Genomic DNA, 19,864 nt, shown 5'->3' with positions numbered 1-19,864 from the left:
TTGAGCCTCAGTCCATACTGAAGGCTGCAGTCCTTGACCCTCTGCAGTAAGTGCATTAGGTCCTCCTCAGTTTCAGTGAGCAAGGTTGTATCATCTGCATAATGCAGATTGTTGATAGATCTTCCACCAATCCTAACAGGTTTTAAAAAATTATCTTCTGTACTGAGTCCAATAGTGTATCCCACAAAACTTATGTCCTTCCCAGGTACTCATAAGGTGTTTTATTTGCTAGTAATGCTGTTGTAGATTAAACTGATGTCATACTTGGTTAGTTGAACCTTTAGAACATTCTGATGGTATCTTTATAAAAGAAAAGAGACAGAAACAGAGAAAAGAGAGTCATATGAAAAGAGGAGAAATAGGAGTTATGCTACACACGCAAAGCAACACCCGGAATAATCAACAGCTAGATGATGAAGAAAAGATTTCTCCCCCTAGAAGCTTCAGGAAAAAACACATTCTTCCTAATACCTTAACTTCAGATATGAGCAAGAGCCTATGGTTACAAAGGAAGAAGTTCAAGCTGCTTTGAAAGAAACAGCAAAAAATAAGGCCCCAGGAATAGACAGTATACCAATTGACATATTTCAGCTAACAGATGCTGCCCTGGATGTGCTCGCAAAGTTGTATCAAGAAATCTGGAGAACAACCACTTGGCCAACTGACTGGAAGAGATCTATATTTGTCCCCATTCCAAAGAAAGGTGACCCAACAGAGTGTGCAAACTATAGAACAATATCGTTGATTTCACATGCAAGCAAGATTGTGCTGAAGATTATCCAAAAACGACTGGAACAGCACATCACCAGAGAACTGCCAGAAGTCCAGGCTGAGTTTAGAAGGGGTCATGGTACTAGGGATATAGTAGCTAATGTTAGATGGATATTGGTTGAAAGCAGGGAGTACCAGAGGAATGTCTATCTGTGCTTCATTGATTATGCAAAGGCGTTTGACTGTGTGGACCATAACAAACTGTGGCTGACTCTGAGAAGCATGGGAATCCCAGAACACTTTATCGTGCTAATGCAAAACTTATACTTGAACCAAGAGGCTGTTCTCAGAACAGAGCAAAGAAACACTGCATGGTTCAAAACTGGAAAGGGCGTATGCCAGGGATGTGTCCTATTCCATACCTTTTCAACCTCAACAGATCATCCGGGAAGTTGGGCTCTAGGAGGAGAAATGTGGCATCAGGATTGGTGGAAGATCTATCAACAATCTGCGTTATGCAGATGACACGACTCTGCTTGCTGAAACTGAGGAGGACCTGAGGCACTTGCTGCTGAGGGTCCGGTACTGCAGCCTTCAATTGGATTGAGGCTCAAAGTCAAGAAGACAAAGATTCTCACCACTGGACCAATTGGCAGCATCAGGATAGAGGCGAAGAGATTGAGATTGTTCACAGCTTTAGTCTGCTTGGCTCCACAATCAACACTCTTGACACAAGCAGCCAGGAAATTAAAAGACGTATTACAATGGGAAAGTCTGCTGTTAGGGACCTCTCTAAAGTAGACAAGAGCAACAATGTGTCTCTGGAGACTAAGGTGCATCTGGTACAGACCATGGTCTTTGTAATCACTTGTTATGTGTGAGAGAGCTGGACAACGACCAGGGAGGACAGAAGGAGAATTGATGCTTTTGAGCTTTGGTGTTTGAGAAGAGAGCTGAGAGTGCCATGGACTGCTAAGAAAACAAACAGATTCATCCTAGAGAGGGTTAAACCAGGCTACTCCTTGGAGGCAAGGATTCTGAGACTTCGTCTGACATACTTTGGTCATGTTGTAAGGAGGGACCAGTCCTTGGATAGGGACATCATACTTGGATGGGTGGAGGGCAGGCACAGGAAGGGAAGGCCCTCTGGGAGATGGATTGATTCGGCGACTGGGGATGAGTGTGTTGGAGGCAATGAGATTGGCACAGGACAGAGCAGAGTTTAGAGCTGTTGTACATAGGGTCGCTATGAGTCGCAAGTGACTCGATGGCACATAACAACAACAACAACAACAACATTATCTGAGAGAATAAATTTCTATTGTTTCAAGTGACACATCTTATGTTACTTTAATATGACAGCCCTAGACAATAGATACATTTCCTGAAAAAAAGTATTATTTAAAAGTATATTTGAGAAGACAATGCATAAAAGGAATTGCAAATAACACAGAAATTCATAACGGGAAGGAGAGATTGATCTGATTATATATCCAGCTGAGCAGAAAAATTATCTCTAAGGCTTATTTTAGAATAGTTTAGTGTATTTCATCATAATTTCTAAAAATCTAATGCATATAGAGTTCCTTGTTAATTCACCATCTATACAGATTGAAAAACACAAAAAGATATTACCTGAATTGGATGTTCACTAAATGAGGCTGGGAACCATCAGATTGCCAGTAAGTTTCTAGGTTGTCATCTCGTAACTGATCTACACCAAATCCTAGAAACACCAAAGGGAACAATAAATAAATTTTTATGAAGAAGAAGGAACTATATTATTAAAAATTATAAAATCATTATATATATATTTGTCTATTAAGTTTGATACCTAGTATGGTTAGAACCATAAAATGCTAACCTTCTCGTGTCCGTATTTCAACAATTTAGAAAGTCACTTGTGCAAACAAAAGTTTACACTAGGACCAAGTGGTTTTGGTTATTAGTTTTAAATAACAGCTTCTAAACACTTCTACACTACATCTGGGAAGTACTGAAATCTAGTTTCTTATGCTTTCTCTAAGATGATAATAAAAATGATTTTAAAAATTATTCAGAAAAGTTCTCAAAAATAAAACAGATAGTAGGAAGTTCATCACAACAACCATGAGTTACCTCTGTACAGCAATTTGACAGATCAGTGCTATACCACTTAGAAGAATGTTTGACAAAAAACAATTTAAATCAGGCCTGAGGACCACAGATTAAAATCACCCACCGTGGGCTTGGTAGCATAACTTTCTGTCTACCAGGTTAACAGAACTCTCTCTATGTTGACATTGTTATTGTTACCAAGTGCCATCGAGTCATAGACAACTCATTGTGACCCTATGAGCAAAAGACCTGAACACCTGTATAACTTTGGTCGTTTCTCCATGTTCACAGAGTTTCTGGAGGCAACTTTTGTTCATAGGGTTGCCTATTAACCTGGCTGAGGGTCTTCTTCTCCTTCACTAACCTTCTATCCTTCCAAGCATCATGTTCCTCTCCAAACCACTCCTAGCAATATGCCTGAAGTATGATAGGCGAAGCCTCATCATCTTTGCCCTCAAAGAGCACTCCAACTGCACTCTCTCCAAGACATATCTCTTTGTTCTTTTGGCAGTCCATGGAATGCTCAGCGCTCTTCTCCACCACCATGGCTCAAAGGTCATCCCTATTCATTGTCTCAGATGCATAGCAAGTGAAAGAACATGGCCTGAATCAGATGAACCTTAGTCCTCAAACTGACATCATTACTGCTCTATAATTTGGAGAGGTCCCTTACTATAGACTTTCCCAGTGCAATACTTCTCCTGATTTCCTGACTGCTGGTACCAAGGATGTTAATTGTGGATCCAAGTAAGATGAAGTTGTTGACAGTTTCCATCCATCATGATGTTGTCTATCAGTCCAGGGGTAAGAATCTTTTTTTTCTTGACACTGAGATGCAACCTATACCTAAGGCTGCATTCCTTTATCTTCTGCAACAAGTGCTTCAAGTCCTCTTCACTTTCAGCAAGAAAGGTTGTGTCATCTGTATAATGTGGATGGGGGTCATAATTCACAGGACTAAGAACTTTTGGTCAAAAGACCCAAGTAAGTCCACATATTCATTCAAATACAAATCTCCTTAAGGGTATTGAGTAGAATTCAATCCTTCCCCTAGACTAAGCCCCAACACTTACTACAAGATTCAACTTTTAACAAGCTTATCTCCAGGGCAGATATTCCCTTTTAGCATTAGTAATTCAATTCAAGTACTGGCCAAAGGTGGAAATATACAGTTTCTACATTTATACTGTACATTTTTTTTTAATTCCCCTGCACTTTTTTTAGTTGATTTGCATATAACCACCTTTACACACTATGCCACAAACAATCCCTTATATACACTGTTCTTCATTAAAGTAACTACCACCTATCCATATCTATTTTCACACTGTCCCCCAAGATTCCACTGAACCTCCCCCAGCCCACCAGCCTCAATCATCCCAGTGATTATCTCTCCTTTCCCCTTTTTCCATTCCTCTCTTCTCTATTTTTTTGTTTTCATACAACAGTTCATTTATCTTTTAATTAACTCATGTATGTTGTGCTCACTGGAGAAGTTCAATATCAGCTGTGAAAAAACTAGGCCAGCTGCTGACTGTGGAACAAGCCACAAACTACTCATATGCAAATTCGAGCTGAAGTTGAAGAAAGCTAAACCAAATACATAGGAACCAAAATTTGACCCTAAGTCGATCCCAATCGAATTTGAAAACCATCTCAGGAAGTTTTGTGGCCTTGTGCACCAATGAGCAAAGACCAAATGAGCTATGGGAGGATATTAAGAATATCATCTGTGAAGAATGCAAAAGGTCATTACAAAGGCAGAAGAGGAAAAAAAAGACCAAAATGGATGTCAGATGAGTCTCTGAATATTGGACTAGAACACCAAGAAACCAAGGCAAAGGGAAGAAATCAAGAAATTAAGGGGCTGAACAGAAGATTTTGAAGGGCAGCTCAGGAAGACAAAGCAAAGCATTATTATAAAGAAATGTGCAAGAGCTGGACTCAGAAAATCTAAAGGGATAAAAAGTCACTTAGCATTTCTTAAGCTGAAGGAACTGAAAAATAACTTCAAGCCATGAGGGGTAATACTTAAGCCAGAATATTAAATGATCCAAGAAGCATTAAAAAAAGATGGAAGGAGTATACAGAGGCACTGTGCCAGAGGGAACTGCCTGACACGGAAGAATTTAATTAAACAACATATGAGCAAGAGCTTGTGATAATGAAAGAAGAAGACGTTCAAGCTGCTCTAAAAGAATTGGCAAAAAACAAGACTCCAGGAATTGACAGCATACCAACTGACATATTCCAACAAACAGTTGCTGTCCTGGATGCACTCATTAAGTTGTGCCAAGAAATCTGGAGAACCACCACCTGGCCAACTGGAAGAGATCGATATTTGTTCCCATTCCAAAGAAAAGTGACCCGACAGAGTATGGAAATTATAGAACAATTATCATTAATATCAAATGTCTGCAAGATTCTGCTGAAAATTATCCAAAAACTACTGAAAAAGCATGTCCACAGAGAACTGCCAGATGAATAGACTGGGTTCAGAAGGGGCTGTGGTACTAAGGATATTACAGCTAATGTTAGATGGATCTTGGCTGAAAGCAGAGAGTACCAGAGTAATGTCTATCAGTGTACCATTGACAATACAAAGGCATTTGACTGTGTGGATCACAAAAAACTGTGGCTGATTCTGAGAAGAATGGGAATACCAAAACACTTGATTGTGCTCATGTGAAACCTATACGTGGATCAGGAGGCAGTCATCAGAACAGATCAAGGAGACACTGTACGGTATGTCAGGGATATACTCTGTTTCGGTACCTTTTCAGTCTATATGCAGAATACATCACCTGGGATGCTGGGCTGTATGAAGAGGAATGTGGCATCAGGATTGGAGGAAGACTCATCAACAAACTGCATTATGCAGATGACATACTATGCTTGCTAAAACTGAGGAGAACCTGAAGCACTTGCTGTAGAAGATTAAGGACTACAGCCTTCAATATGAATTGAAGCTCAACATCAAGAAAACAAAGATGCTTACCACTGAGCCAACTGGCAGCATTATGGTGAAGAGATTGAGATTGTTCACAGCTTTAGTTTGCCTGGCTCCACAATCAACACTCTTGGTATCAGCAGCCAGGAAATCAAGAGACAAATTGCATTGGGAAAGTTGGCTGTCAGAGACCTCTCCAGAGTACTGAAGAGCAACGACATCAGTCTGGAGACTAAGGTGAGCCTGATCCAGATCATGGTCTTCAGAATTGCTTACTATGAGTAAAAGAGCTGGACAATGCTCAAAGATTATAGAAAGAAAATTGATGCCTTTGAGCTGTGGTACTGGAGAAGTGTTGAATATACTATGGACTGTTAGATCAAACAGGTTCGTCCTAGAGAGAGTAAAGCCAAGCTGCTCCTTAGAGGCAAGGATTCTGAGGCTTTGTCTGACATACTTTGGGCATGTTGCAAAGAGGGACCAATCCTTGGAGAGAGATATCATGCTTGGAAGGGTGGAGGGACAGAGAAAGAGAGGGAGACCATCTATGAGATGGATTTTTACAGTGACTGAGGTAATGAGGGTAGGTGTGCCCAAGACAGTAAAGTTGGCACAGGATAGAGCAGGTATCAGGGCTGTTGTACAAAGGGTCACTATGACAAGCGACTCAATGGCACATAGTAATAAACAACAAGAAGATGCTACACACTACACTAGGATGGAGAACATGAACTTTGTGATCTACATTATGCCAATTTACATAGTTGTCCAATTAGACTATTATCCCAAGCTTTCAAAACCAGAAAACTGGTCTCAGGTATTTAATTGTGTCTATGGAATATCTGTAGTTGTGTCTTAATACATGTGCCTGTCAAGGCATAGGGTCACTATGAGTCATAACAATTCAACAGCACTTAACAACAGCAACAAGTGTATCTGTATTAAGACATGACTTTAGATGTGTCTGTTCTAACAGGTATGTGAAGTTTTTCTTCTCGTATGACTCTTCCTAGCCATTTGACTTTGCTATGTAGAGGGACAGGAATATGTGAATGGGGCATGTTAGCCTATCCAGAAGGGGAATAGATATCTACCATTCCACAAGGAATTGGTCAGTCTCAACAATCTATAAAGGGATGGCTAATCGCACCATTTATTTGAGAAAGCCAGCAGCGAGAGGCAGGCAGACCTTCTGGCACCACTGAAAAAGAAGCAGAAGAATACAGAACACCATTCTTGCTCTAGTTACACCAAGAGCAGCAACATCTATGGCCAAACTGGAGATAGGACATGAGATGGGATCTTAGGAGGGTAAAACATGTATTTCCAGGACTGAGAATTTTATTGGACAACTAGAGGTGAGAAACCAATATTGGTAGGACTAAAAATTTAGGAACACTGGCCTAAAGCTGGAGGCTCGAGGCTGAGGTGACTGTGTGTACTTTTCATGTGCTGTTTTAATTGTATTTTTATTAGTCTGGATTATAACTTTTTAAAATTTTTTTATTATTATTTTTTTTATGTGTGTACTGTCAAATCGGATCTGACTGGTACAGGGGGTGATTATTCCTCCTCCTTCAGCAGAGCATCTGGTGGATTTGAACCACGCACCTCTGGGACTGCAGTGCAGCTTCTTGCCACTAGGCCACCAGAGCTCGCTGATTAAACCTTTTGACTTCCCCTATATGATTCTGTGTGGCCTTTGAAGATTTGGACCCAGCAAAGCAGTAAGATTGGTGGTGGTGTTATGTGCCATTGAGTTGCTTGCGACTCAGAGTGACCCTATGTATAAGAGCTCTAAACGCCGTTCTATCCTGTGCCAACCTAGCCATCTCAAACACACTTATTCCCACAGCTCCAGTCACAGAATCAATCCATCTCATCGAAGGTCTTCCTCTCCTTCGCCATCCCTCCACTCTGCCAAACATGATGTCCCTCTCCAAGGACCAGTCCCTCCTTGCAACATGCCCAAAATATGTCGGACGAAGAGTAGAAAGAGGTATGGGAACATGGGGGACATGCCTAACCTCATAAGAATTGGTTTTGTGTTACTGATGTTGTGGAGACAGTTCCCCTTTGTGAAGTTGGTAAAGGACAGATAAGGTCATCCCCACAAAGGCCTTGCTCGTTTTAAAATGTACAACAGTACTACTCAAATATATATAAGTCACTACTCATCTTTATGTGGTACTAAACGTGTTTTTTGTTCTTTCCTTGGTTTGATGTCCACTTACACATGTCAGATTCTTTAGTATAAGCATTTTTTTTCCTCATGAGTGCTTCTCAGTGTCATCCTTTACTCCAGCCATGCTGTATCAATATATTCATATTCAAAACTTTTCTTTTTTTACTACTACTAAAAATAATAAGTATTTACTATTAATATAGAGTGTGCTTGCCTCTCCTATTAAAAAAGAAGAAAGACCCTAAAATCAACAATTTAAACTAACTTGAATAGAAAACACCTTACCACTGGACCAACAGGCAACAATGTAGTAGATGGAAAAAACAAACAAACAAACTGAAGTTGTCAAGGATTTCATTTTACTTAGATATTATCAATACGCATGGAACCCAACAGTCAGGATGTCAAAGGATGTACTGTATTAGGAAAATTTGTTACCAAGGACCTCTTTAAAGAGCTAAGAGCAAGGGTGTCACTTTAAAGAGTAAGGTGCACCTGAACCAAGCCATAGTGTTTTCAGCTGCTTCATATGCAGGTGAAAATTAGACACTGAATTAGGAAGACTGAAGAACTGACTCCTTGGAATTGTAATGTAGGCAATGAGTACTGAATATATGTTAGAGCATCAAAAAGACAAATATGTCTTGGAGAAAATGTAATCAGGATGCACCTTAAAGGCAAGAATATTGAAACTGTTTTACAGACTTTGCCTAGCTTTCTCCTGTAGTGGATGTTGGATGTGGATCACTAATGTGATGATACTGACCAGAGCACCCTGTTTTACATACTTTGGACAGCGAGGAGACATCAGTTTTTTAAAAAGACATCATGTTGGGAAAGGTTAGAAAGTCAGCAAAAGCGAAGAAGACCCTGAATAAGATGGTGTTGAAGTGTAACCCATATTGAAGGTTATATAGTCTTTGATCTTCAGTAAATGTTTCAGGTCTTCACTCTGTGCAGGCTAGGTTGTATCCTTTGCATCTATATAACCTTAATATATTAAAGGTATTTTTCTATTCTCTTTCCTCTCCCATTTCTGTTGAGAGTCTCTATTAACACCACTGCACATCTTAGATCCAGTAGATTTGTTTGATAACTATTTCCCACAATATTGATGTACTGTTTTTAGGATTATACTATTGAGTTTTTCCTTGGAAAATCATCATACTCTTGATCATTAGAAATTGCTAGTTTTTAAAGGTAACAGTCTCTTATTTTATCTTTTATTCCCCATAGACTTGATTACTTGAATTTACTTAATTAATATCTATAAAGTTAGTTTCATAGCAGTGAATATTCATGTCTCTAGTGTTAAGGAAAATCTTTGCTCCCCAACCCCCTTATTCTTAAATGACACTTTGCTAAAAATCTTTGGTTGACAATTGTTTTTGTCCTATTTTTTATATGCTCCATTATCTTCTGATTCTAGAATTTCTGAAAAAAATTCATACCAGTTGTTATCATTGTTGTTGTTGATTGCTGCCAAGTCAAACACGACTCACAGTGACCCTATGAACAAAAGACCTGAAGCCCTTCTATAACTATAGTTGTTTCTCAAAGTTCATAGAGTTTCCAGAGGCATATTGTTTAGGAAGTGGATGCCACTTCTGCTTCGTCCTATTGAATAGTTTATTGTGTTTTCTCTGCTGCTCTCTCCAAATCAGTAGTTATTAAAGAAAGATCTTTTATGATTTATTCTCAGAATTAGCATTTCTACTTTTTGCTATATTGGGAAGGGTCTGCTGAAGGATGAATACCAAGAGACAGGAGTCATAGGACCACAAGAGAACATGGATGCCATAAGCCTGAATGTCTATTAACTGATGAATGTGTATAGATGATAGGTAAGATAGATAGATAGATAAACAGACAGACAGACAGATAGACAGACACAGGAGAATAGTAATTGGTAATAAAAAAAGAAATAAACTATTGATATATGCAACATGATAAAAGAAACAAATGCATTATGCTAAATAAGAGAAAGTATACCCAAAAGAGCATAGATATATAAATCCATTTATTTAATATTCTAGAAAAGTCAAAAGCAAAGGGAATGATCATATTACAGTTGCCACACCTTGAGGAGGAAATTAACTACAAAGAGAATTAGAAGAGAACTTTTTTGGATAATGAAAATATTCTACCTTTGGTTGCCATAATCCTTTCAATTACTGTGTTTGTTAAAAATTACAGAATAAATTATGCTTCAATTAACATACTAATAGAAAGAGAAAAAAAATCTTGTGCAGAAAGAAATCATTTGTTCAGAAGGATGACTGCAGGAGTCTTAATATTTACATAATGGAATTTTCTCTAAGTGAGGCAATCATTTTAAAAATAGTAAAAGTTCTCCAACATGAAGAAATTTCTTTGATCTTGAGTCTGAAGATTCAAAAAGCCATTTAAGAAAAGATACAAATATATGCTGGCTCTAGTAGCTTCCTAAGGATGCCATAAGAAATTACCTAAAATTAACTGGCTTATTTTTGAGAATTTATCACCTGGGTCTCCTTCTTGCTGTTATGTCAACGCAAAAGGGCATAGATTAAGGAGCGATGAGGAATTATTGCCTTCTGGGAAGGATTTAAAGTTTCATATGGGACCTTTGAACATTTGTATCATTCATACAGAGTTAAAAGATTACCTAATGATGATATTTATCATCTATGCATAACCAACAACTGATTACAAGTGTAAGCACTTGGGTAGTAGAGCAAAATTTCCTAAAATAAATATGATGTTTTCTTAAAAACAAAAAACCATTAATATTATTTAAAAAAAAAAAAAAAAAAACCCCAACCTAGGTGTCTTAAAGATGTCCCTCAGTGGGACAGTTAAGAACCCAGTTACTAATCAAAATGTTGGCAATCTGAATTCCTATCTCTACTTTCAAAAGTTCACCCCAACAGAAAACCAAACAACGTCACTGAAAATAGTTCTACCAGACACACCAGGATTATAATGCATTGGGATCACCTCAATAGCAATTAATTTTACTTAAAACAAAGGAAATGCATTGTCTCACAATTCTGGAGGCTGTTGTTGTTAAGTGCTGATGACCCAAGTATAAATCATAGCAATTCTATGAACAAATCTAAATCATCTATCCTGTGCCATCTCATCGTCTCTGACACACATTAGCCAGTGCTGCAGTCATTGGGTCAATACATCTCTTTGAATGTCCTCCCAACATTCCAAGTATGTGTCCCTTTCCAAGGAACAGCCTCTCCTTGAAAAAGGCCCAAAGTAGATGAGCCTAAGCTTCATCATTCCAAGGAACACTCTGATTGCACTTTTTGCAAGATATATCTGTTTGTTCTTTTGATTAGAAGTCTAAAATCAAGTTGCTGTCAGGATCACATTCCCTATATTGTTGTTATGTGCTTTAAAGTCAACTACAACTCATAATGACCCTGTAACAAAGACTTGAACCTTGCCCTAACCTGTGCCATCCTCATCATCTCTGACACTCATTAGCTCATCGTTAGTCACTGTCATTCCATCTCTTTGAGGGTCTTCTCTGAAGCTGACCCTCTAATCTTCCAAGCATGTTTTTCTCCAAGGACTGGCCCTTCCTTAAAATATGCCCAAAGTATGTGAAATAAAGTTTCACCATCCTTGCCACCAAGGGAGCACCCTGGTTTCACTTTCCCCAGGGCAGACCTATTTGTTCTTTTGGCAGTTCATAGTATATTCAGTACTCTTCCCTAGCACCACAACTCAAAGGCATCAATTCTTCCTTTTTCAGTCATCTTTAGTGACTGTTCAACTTTCAGATACATAGCAAAGTAACTGAAAAGATCATGGCTTGGATCTAACACATCTTAGCTTTAAGTTATCCCTGCTCTTTCACACTCTAGAGAGGTCCCTGACAGCATACTTCCCCCAATATAATTAATCGTCTGATTTCTTGACTGCTGGTTTCTAGAGTGTCAACTCTGGTGCCAAGTAAGATAAAATTGTTGACAATTTCAATCTTTTCTCTACTATTATGTTGCCTATTGGCCCAGTGGCAACAGTTATTGTTTTCTTGATGTTAAGATGCTATCCATATCAAAGACTTTAGTCTTTGATGTTCTGCAGCCAACACTTCAAACCCTCCTCACTTTCAACAAGCAAGGTTTTATCATCTGCACAATACAGGTTCTTAAGTCTTCCTCAGATTATGATGTCACATTATTCTTTATAGGGTCCAGCTTCTCAAATTTGTTCAGTATACAGCTTGAATAGAAAATCTGTTCAGCATACAGACCAGAGAAAGGATACATCCCTGACACATACCTTTCTTGATTTTGACCATGTTCCTTTGTTCTGTTTGGAAAAGTTTCTTGGTATTGGTATAAGTTTTGGTTCCTGGTATAGGTTTTGCATTGTTGTTGCTGTTGTGTACCACAGAGTTGGAACTGAACCATAGCTGGCCCTTTGGAGGAATTTCAGAGGCAGTTAATCCCGTGGGAAGTGACTGCCCATCCTTCTCCCATGGAGCAGTTGGTGGCCTTGAATCACGTGTCTGTGGGACATGTGCCTGTGGGATTACAGTACAGCTTTCTGCCACTAAGCCACCAGAACTCCGTAGGTTTTGCGTAAGTACAAATAAGTGTCCTGGGATTCCCATTCTTCTCAATGTCAGCCATTTTTGTGATCCACACAGTCAAACGCCTTTGCATATTCAATAAAACACAGGTATACATCTGTCTGGTTTTCTTTATTTTCTGTCAAGATCCTTCTGACATCAACAATGATGTTCCTGGTGTCATGGCGACTTCTAAATTTGACTTGAATTAATCTGCTAAAGTACTGTTCTAGCCATTTCTTAATAAACTTTAAAAAAAAACAAGCAGTATTTTGCTTCCATGTGATATTATTCGATAATTTCTGCCTTCTTATGGATCACTTTCTTAAGGAATGGGAATAAATAGGGATCTTTGCCAGTCAGATTTCTTTGCACAAGCTGATATGTCCACGGCAGTATCTGTTTGTGGAATATGTCAACTGGTATTCATCCCATCGATTCCTGGGGACTTATTTTTTGCCAATGACTTCAGTGCAACTTGAACTTCTTCCTTTATTACCATTAATTCTTGATCATGTTACTTCCGGATATGGATCAGTGTCAGCTAATTCTTCTTGTGAATTGTGAACAATGATCCTGTGTATCCCTTCTATCTTCTATTGATGCTTCCTGGATCATTTAAGATTTTTCCCATGAAGATTCTAAGAAAGAATTCTGCCTTGCTTCTTCTGTCTTCGGGTTTTGGCATTCCTTGGCTTTATGACAGCATAACTCCTATCTCTCCATGTGTCTTCTCATGGCCATTTCCTCTGTCCCTATCTGTCTGTGTTTCTAAAGCTTTCTCTCCTTAAAAGTACATCACTCATTGGTTCAGGGACCATACAAAGTCATGGTATTTTCAGTTGTTTTATATGTATATGAAAACTGGGTTCTGAATAAGAAAGATAGAATTGATGCCTTGAAATTGTGGTGTTGGCAAAGTATTAAATTATGACCTGTTGCTGCTATATGCCCCTGAGTAAGAACCAAATGAAAACTGACTCTTAGTAAGTTTTCAGAGGCTATAAATTTCATGGGAAGAGACTGTCAATCTTTCTTCCTCAGAGCAGGTGATAAATTTGTACTGTTTGCCCTTGGGTTGGCATCACAACTCCTTACCTACATACCTACAAAGTCTCTGTTTTCAAATAAGGTCACATTTACAGAAACTTAAGCTTGTTGACTTCATCAGACCTTTTTAGGGGCTACAACTGAAGTAGATACACTTATAAATCCAGCCAAAAATCTAAAACTTTAAAAATAAAAGAGAAAATATTAGATGCTTATATAAAGACATAACAAATTACTTAGAAAAAAAAAACAGAGAGACAGGCATCAGCCTACTTACCTGCAGTATGGTAAAAGATATTTTTCTTAACTTTTGAGAGGAAAAAATATCATTGAAAACTCCTTCATCAATCAAGAGTAAAAGAAAGTTATTTGGGGATTTATAAGAAGTCAAATACCTTTCTTTAAAAAAATATAAATAATACCATAAACATTGACTTTCTTAGATGGGATATATAGGAAATCAAACTACATTTGTGATAGTATAAAGCTCATGATCAGCTGTTAGAACCAGGCCAGGAACTGACTAAGAAACAGATCATTAATATTTATATGCAAGTTCAAACTGAAGCTGAAGAAAATAAAAATAAATCTATAGAATAAAAATATAGTTTATTCCACCTGAATTTTAAAACCATCTAAAGAACAGATTTGATGTATTGAACATTATTGGCCTGAGACCAGATGACTTGTGGGACGACATTAAAGACACCAGATATGATGAAATTAAAAGACCATGAAACAGACAGAAATAAACAAAAGGCCAAAATGGATATGAGATGAGACTAAGAATTTGCTCTTAAATACAGAGAAGCTAAAGCAAAATGGAAAAAAATGAGGAAATAAGAAAGCTGAACAAAAGATTTCAAAAGGCAGTTCATGAAGACAAAACAAAGTATTATAATAAAATGTACAAAGACATGGAGTTAGCAAACCAAAAGGAAACAACACCCAAAACTTCTTAAGGTGAAAGAACTGAAGAAAAATATTCAAGCCTCAGGTTGCAATACTGAAGAATTCTATGGGCAAAATACTCAATGACACCTGAAGCATCAACAGAAGATAGAAGGAATACAGAGTCAATGTACCAAAAAGAGTTGGTTGACACTAAGGTATTACTGGAAGCAGCAAGTTCAAGAACCTATGGTACTATAAGAAGAGGTCCAAGCTTCACTGAAAGCATTGAAAAAATAAAAAAAAAAAAAAGCTCCAGAAAGCAACAGAACAACTGGGGCATATGGGCAAACAAATACAGCTCTGGATATGGATACTTACCTATTTCAAGAAATCTGGAAGACAGCTACTTGGACAACTGACAGATTCCTATTTGTGGTCACTAAAAAAAAAAGTGACCAAACAAAATGCAGCAAACAGTATCACTAATATCACACATTAGTAAAACCTTGCTACAGATATTTTAAAAGTGCCTGAACTAGTATATTGACAAGAAATTGATACAAATCCAAGCTGGATTCAGAAGAAGCAGTAGCATGAGGGATATCACTGCTGATATCAGATGGATCTTATTTAAAAGCAGAGAACATCAGAAAGATGTGTTTTGCTGACTACACAAAGGCATCTGACTGAGTGGAAAATATTAAGTTATGGGTAGAACTGAGAAGAATCAGAATTCCAGAACACTTAATTGCACACATGAGGAACCTGTACTTAGATCAAGAAGCTGTCTTTTAAGGGAGCTCTGGTGGCCTAAGTGGCAAGACGCTGCACTGCAATCCCAGAGGTATGCGGTTCAAATCCACCAGATGCTCTGCCGGAGAAGGAGGGGGCAATCTCCTCCTGTACCAGTCAGATCTGATTTGACTGTACACATAAAAATAATACAATAAAAATAAAAAAAAGAAGCTGTCTTTTAAACAGAACAAGAGGATACTGTATGGTTTAAAATCATGAAAGGTGTGTGTTAGGATTGATTCTTTCACCAGGCCTATTCAATCTGTATGCTGAGTGAGTAATTTAAAATTTGGACAATATGAAGAACATGGCATTAGGTTTGAAAGAAGACTGAACAGCACATGTGATGCAGTTGATACAATCTTGCCTGCAGAAAGCAAAAACTTGAAGCACTTTGTAAAGAAGATAAAAAATGACAATAGATAATATGGATTACATCTCAACATAGAGAAAACAATTTCTTACCATTGGAATAACATCATAATAAAAGGAGGAAAAAATTGAAGTTCTCAAGGATATCATTTGACTTAGATACACAATCAACACTCATGAACAATAGTTATGATATCAAATGATGTATTACATTGGGAAAATCTGCTCTCAGGGATCGCTCTAAAGAGCAAAGATGTAACTTTGAAGTGTAAAGTGTACCTGCCCAAAGTCATGGTATTTTCAGTTGCTTCATAGGTATATGAAAACTGGGTTCTGAATAAGAAAGATAGAATTGATGCCTTGGAATAGTGGTGTTGGCAAAGTATTAAATAGTAAATGGAATAGCAAGAATAAACAAATCTGTCTTGGAGGAAGTGCAACCACCAACACAAGTGCCTGAGAGGCAAGGATGGTGCAATCTAGTCTACACTCTTTGAACCTATTACCAGAAAGAGGCAGAGCTTGGAGGGAGACATGGGGCAAAGTCAATAAATGAGGTGACCTGACCCAGTAACTACAACAATGGGTTTAAATACAGAGGAGACTGCAAGACTGGCACAGAGTCAGGCATGGTTTTAATGTGTTGTCCATGACATTGCTATGAATCAGAGTCAATTAGATGGCACCTAAACAATAAAATAATCACTCAAAAAATGTTTCACTTGATTATCTTGTCCAGGTAAAACAGCCAATGAAAGGATTCTGAATAAGAAAAAACACTTTGATATACAAAGTTAAATTGCCATTAGTCAAACAATTGGGCTTTACTCACTACTGGACCAATAGGCCACATGATGACCAAATGAAAAAAAGCTAAAGTTGTCAATGATTTCACTTTACTTGGATCCACTATTGATACTAATGGTACCATCAAGAAATCAAAAGACATGCTGCACTGGGAAAAATCTGTTGTTAAAGACCTCTCTAAAGTTCAAAAGAACAATGACATCTTAAATGAATCAACTTTGAAGATTAAGATATCCCTGATCCAAACCATAGAATATCAATGACTGTGAGGTAGGCTTAAGACACAGCAAAGTTCAGAACTGTTGTTTATAGGGTGACCACTGTAAGTTGTAGGCACCTCAAAAGCACCTAACAAAAACAAAGTAACTGGATAGAGACATACAATAAACCAGCATAAACCTGATTAACTGAAATTAAATTAAAGAATACCACCAGTAACCAAAAGAATATTAAAGTAACTGTAATGTACTCTAAACAGTTGCTAGTTTTTGTTTGTTTGTTACCTGGTTTGCAAGATGAAAGTGACCAAACAGCCTGTGACCCAATTTCCCGCACTGTACCAGTCCTTTCCAACTGCTTAGGGTCAGCACCAGGAGGTGTCTTGTTTGGTGTAGTCATTTTCCAAATATGCTATGGAGAAAAAAGGAAGTAATACATGATTCGAGGTCTTGCGCATCATTATTTAGAAAGTAAATATAAACAGAGTTAACTCAATTCAATGCTATTAAGGTGGAACTGACTCCTACCTGACCTGTCAGTGGATCTTCAGAATTAGTAAATCTCATAAGAGGAGACTGCCCGTCTTTTCTCCAACAGAACAACCGGTGAACTCAAAACGTATGCCTTTGGGTTAGCACACAATTCCTGACCTACTAGGCCACAAATGAATCACTCATTTAGCACTAGAGTCAGGAAATCAAAAAGCGTATCGCAATGGGAAAGTCTGCTGTTAGGGACCTCTCTAAAGTACTCAGGAACAACGGTGTCTCTCTGGAGACTAAGGTGTGCCTGATACAGGCCATGGTATTTGCAATCGCTTGTTATGCCTCAGAGAGTTGGACAATGACTAGGGAGGACAGAAGGAGAGTGGATGCTTTTAAGGTGGTGCTGGAGAAGAGTACTGAATGTACCATGGACTGCCAGGAAAACAAACAGATTCATCTTGGAGAGGATTAAACCAGGCTGCTCCTTGGAGGCAAGGATTCTGGGGCTTCGTCTGACATACTTTGGACATGTTGCCAGGAGGGATGGGTCCTTGGAGAGGGACCTCATGCTTGGGAGGGTGGAGGGACGGCGCAGGAGGGGAAGACCCTCTATGAGATGGATTGATTCGGTGACTGGGGTAATCGGGATGGGTGTGTCAGAGGCAGTGCGGTTGGCGCAGGATAGAGCAGGGTTTAGGGCTGTTGTGCATAGGGTCGCTATGAGTCGAAAACGACTCGACGGCACATAACAACAACAACAACATGTATCATCTATCTCTTAAATGCAGTTAATACAACTTAATCAAGTAATTTCTAAATCGTGGGATTCAGTTTTTGCTTTTAAAACTCTTAGGATTTATAATATATTACTAAATGCATTTTGGACAAAGCAGTAGGGTAAATTAGTCAAAAGAGCACAAAACTACTGTTAAGTCTCTCCTTTAACTGGTGCACACTCTGGTCAGGTCTGAATTTTATTTCCTTTTCTGTCATAGGGGTTTACTTGTTGATTCAAAATGCTACCTACTTTATGAATAAGTTTCTTAAATTGTTTTTGCCCTAGAAAAGTCAACCTTGAGTTCTTACTCCAAAAATAGGTAAACAGTGATTTCTGTTTAAAATTTACACTAAGTGACACAGAGAAAAATTAATCTCCCCATTAACTGTTAACATTTACATTTATAAGAGAGATCTGGTGGTCTAGTGGTAAGAAGATGTGCTGCAATCCCAAAGGTGCAGGGTTCAAACGCACTAGCTGCTCCACAAGAGAAATCAGGGCACTCTCTGCCCACACAATTTACTGCCTCTGAAAATCCACTGGAAGGTCAGTTCTGACTTAATGGCACATAACAATTTATTTAAACAGTAATGGGAAAATTACTTAAAGGTTTAGAAGTCAACAACTCACTGTTCTAAAGATTGACTTATCTCTCATATTTTTTGTTAATCTTAGTATGTTTATGTAAAGTGAGAGAGGCCTCTTAAACAATGAATATGCAAAAGTTTGCTTGGGAAGTACAAAGTTATAGCTACAGAACACTGTTATATATGTTATTAGCAAACTATCCTATTACTTCTCTAAAACGTCTCCCTAACACCATTCATTAGACCCAAGTTATCCCCTAATTGTGAGACGAGCACTTGGTTCATATTATTTGCCAACAGTCCATAAATTTTGAAAAGACCAGAGACGTAAATGTCCTGTAAGTATTAACTAGATGAATACATCAATTAATTAATAAGTTCAGTCACAAACTCAAGTACTTGTCATCTGCAAGTATGGTCTACTCTGAAACATACAGAGAGAATATGCTGTATTCTCTCTCCATACATATTCAATCTGTACGCTGAGCAAATTATTTGAGAAGCTAGACTCTATGAAGAATGTGGCCTCAAGATCAGAGGAAGACTCATCAATAACCTGCGTTATGCAGATGACAGCCCTGCTTGCTGAATATGAAGGGGACTTGAAGCACTTGTTGCAAGAATACAGCCTTCAATATGGATTGCATCTCAATGTCAAGAAAATAAAAAATATTTCCACTGCACCAATATGCAACATCATGATAGATGGCAAAAAGATTGAAACTGTCAACCACTTCATCTTACTTGGATTCACAATTAACACCTCTGGCACAAGCAATCAAGATATAAGGAGACACATTACACTGAGAAAGTCTACAGTCAGAGACTTCTCCAAACTACTGCAAAGTAATGATGTCATTTTGAGAACTAATGTGTGTCTGTTTCAGGCCATGGTATTTCCAATCACTTGCTATTCATCTGATAGCTGGATAATGAATAAGGATGACAGAAGAAAAATTGATGCCTTTGTGCTATGATGTTGGAGAAGAGCAATGAACAGCTATGGACTACCAAAAGAACAAATAATTTTGTCTTGGAGAAAGAACAGGAGAGAGTGCTCCTTGGAGGCAAAGATAATAAAGTTTTGCCTCACATACTTCAGACATGTCACTAGTGAAGGATTATGAGGAAGTTAACTTTTAACCCTTCTCAGGTAGAAGCCATAAAACCTCACAGGACTTTGGCCCTCTTTTAGAAAAACAGGACCATAAACCACTCAGAAAAACAAGGCCATAAAACGGCTCACCCACATCTGCGAGTACAGATAAGAGAAATTCCAGGAGTTGTTTTTCTGAACTTTACTCCCCACTCCCCCACCCCCTTGCGCCGACCCCGCTTGCCACGCATGCCAACTCGCT

General features: G+C 38.3%; 1 protein-coding gene across 1 annotated transcript in view; it reads right to left on the bottom strand.

Annotated features, from left to right (window-relative positions):
• Window positions 1-17,061, bottom strand: part of ANAPC10 (anaphase promoting complex subunit 10) — a 58,999-nt gene extending 41,938 nt beyond the window's left edge. Inside the window, exons 1-2 of the mRNA XM_006887041.1 lie at window positions 16,941-17,061; window positions 2,347-2,437 (exon numbers count right to left, since the gene is read on the bottom strand). Coding sequence (XP_006887103.1) covers window positions 2,347-2,437; window positions 16,941-17,055 — 206 coding nt within the window. The 5' untranslated portion in view covers window positions 17,056-17,061. The remainder of the gene's footprint in view (window positions 1-2,346; window positions 2,438-16,940) is intronic.
• Window positions 17,062-19,864: the final 2,803 nt, after the last annotated feature.

This window comes from Elephantulus edwardii, unplaced genomic scaffold (assembly GCF_000299155.1).
Source record: "Elephantulus edwardii isolate Elephantulus edwardi_28Jun2011 unplaced genomic scaffold, EleEdw1.0 scaffold00053, whole genome shotgun sequence".
In the NCBI taxonomy this organism is placed as follows: Eukaryota; Metazoa; Chordata; class Mammalia; order Macroscelidea; family Macroscelididae; genus Elephantulus; species Elephantulus edwardii.
The sequence above is the reverse complement of the archived record's forward strand: the minus strand, read 5'-3'. Positions and strand labels throughout refer to the sequence as shown.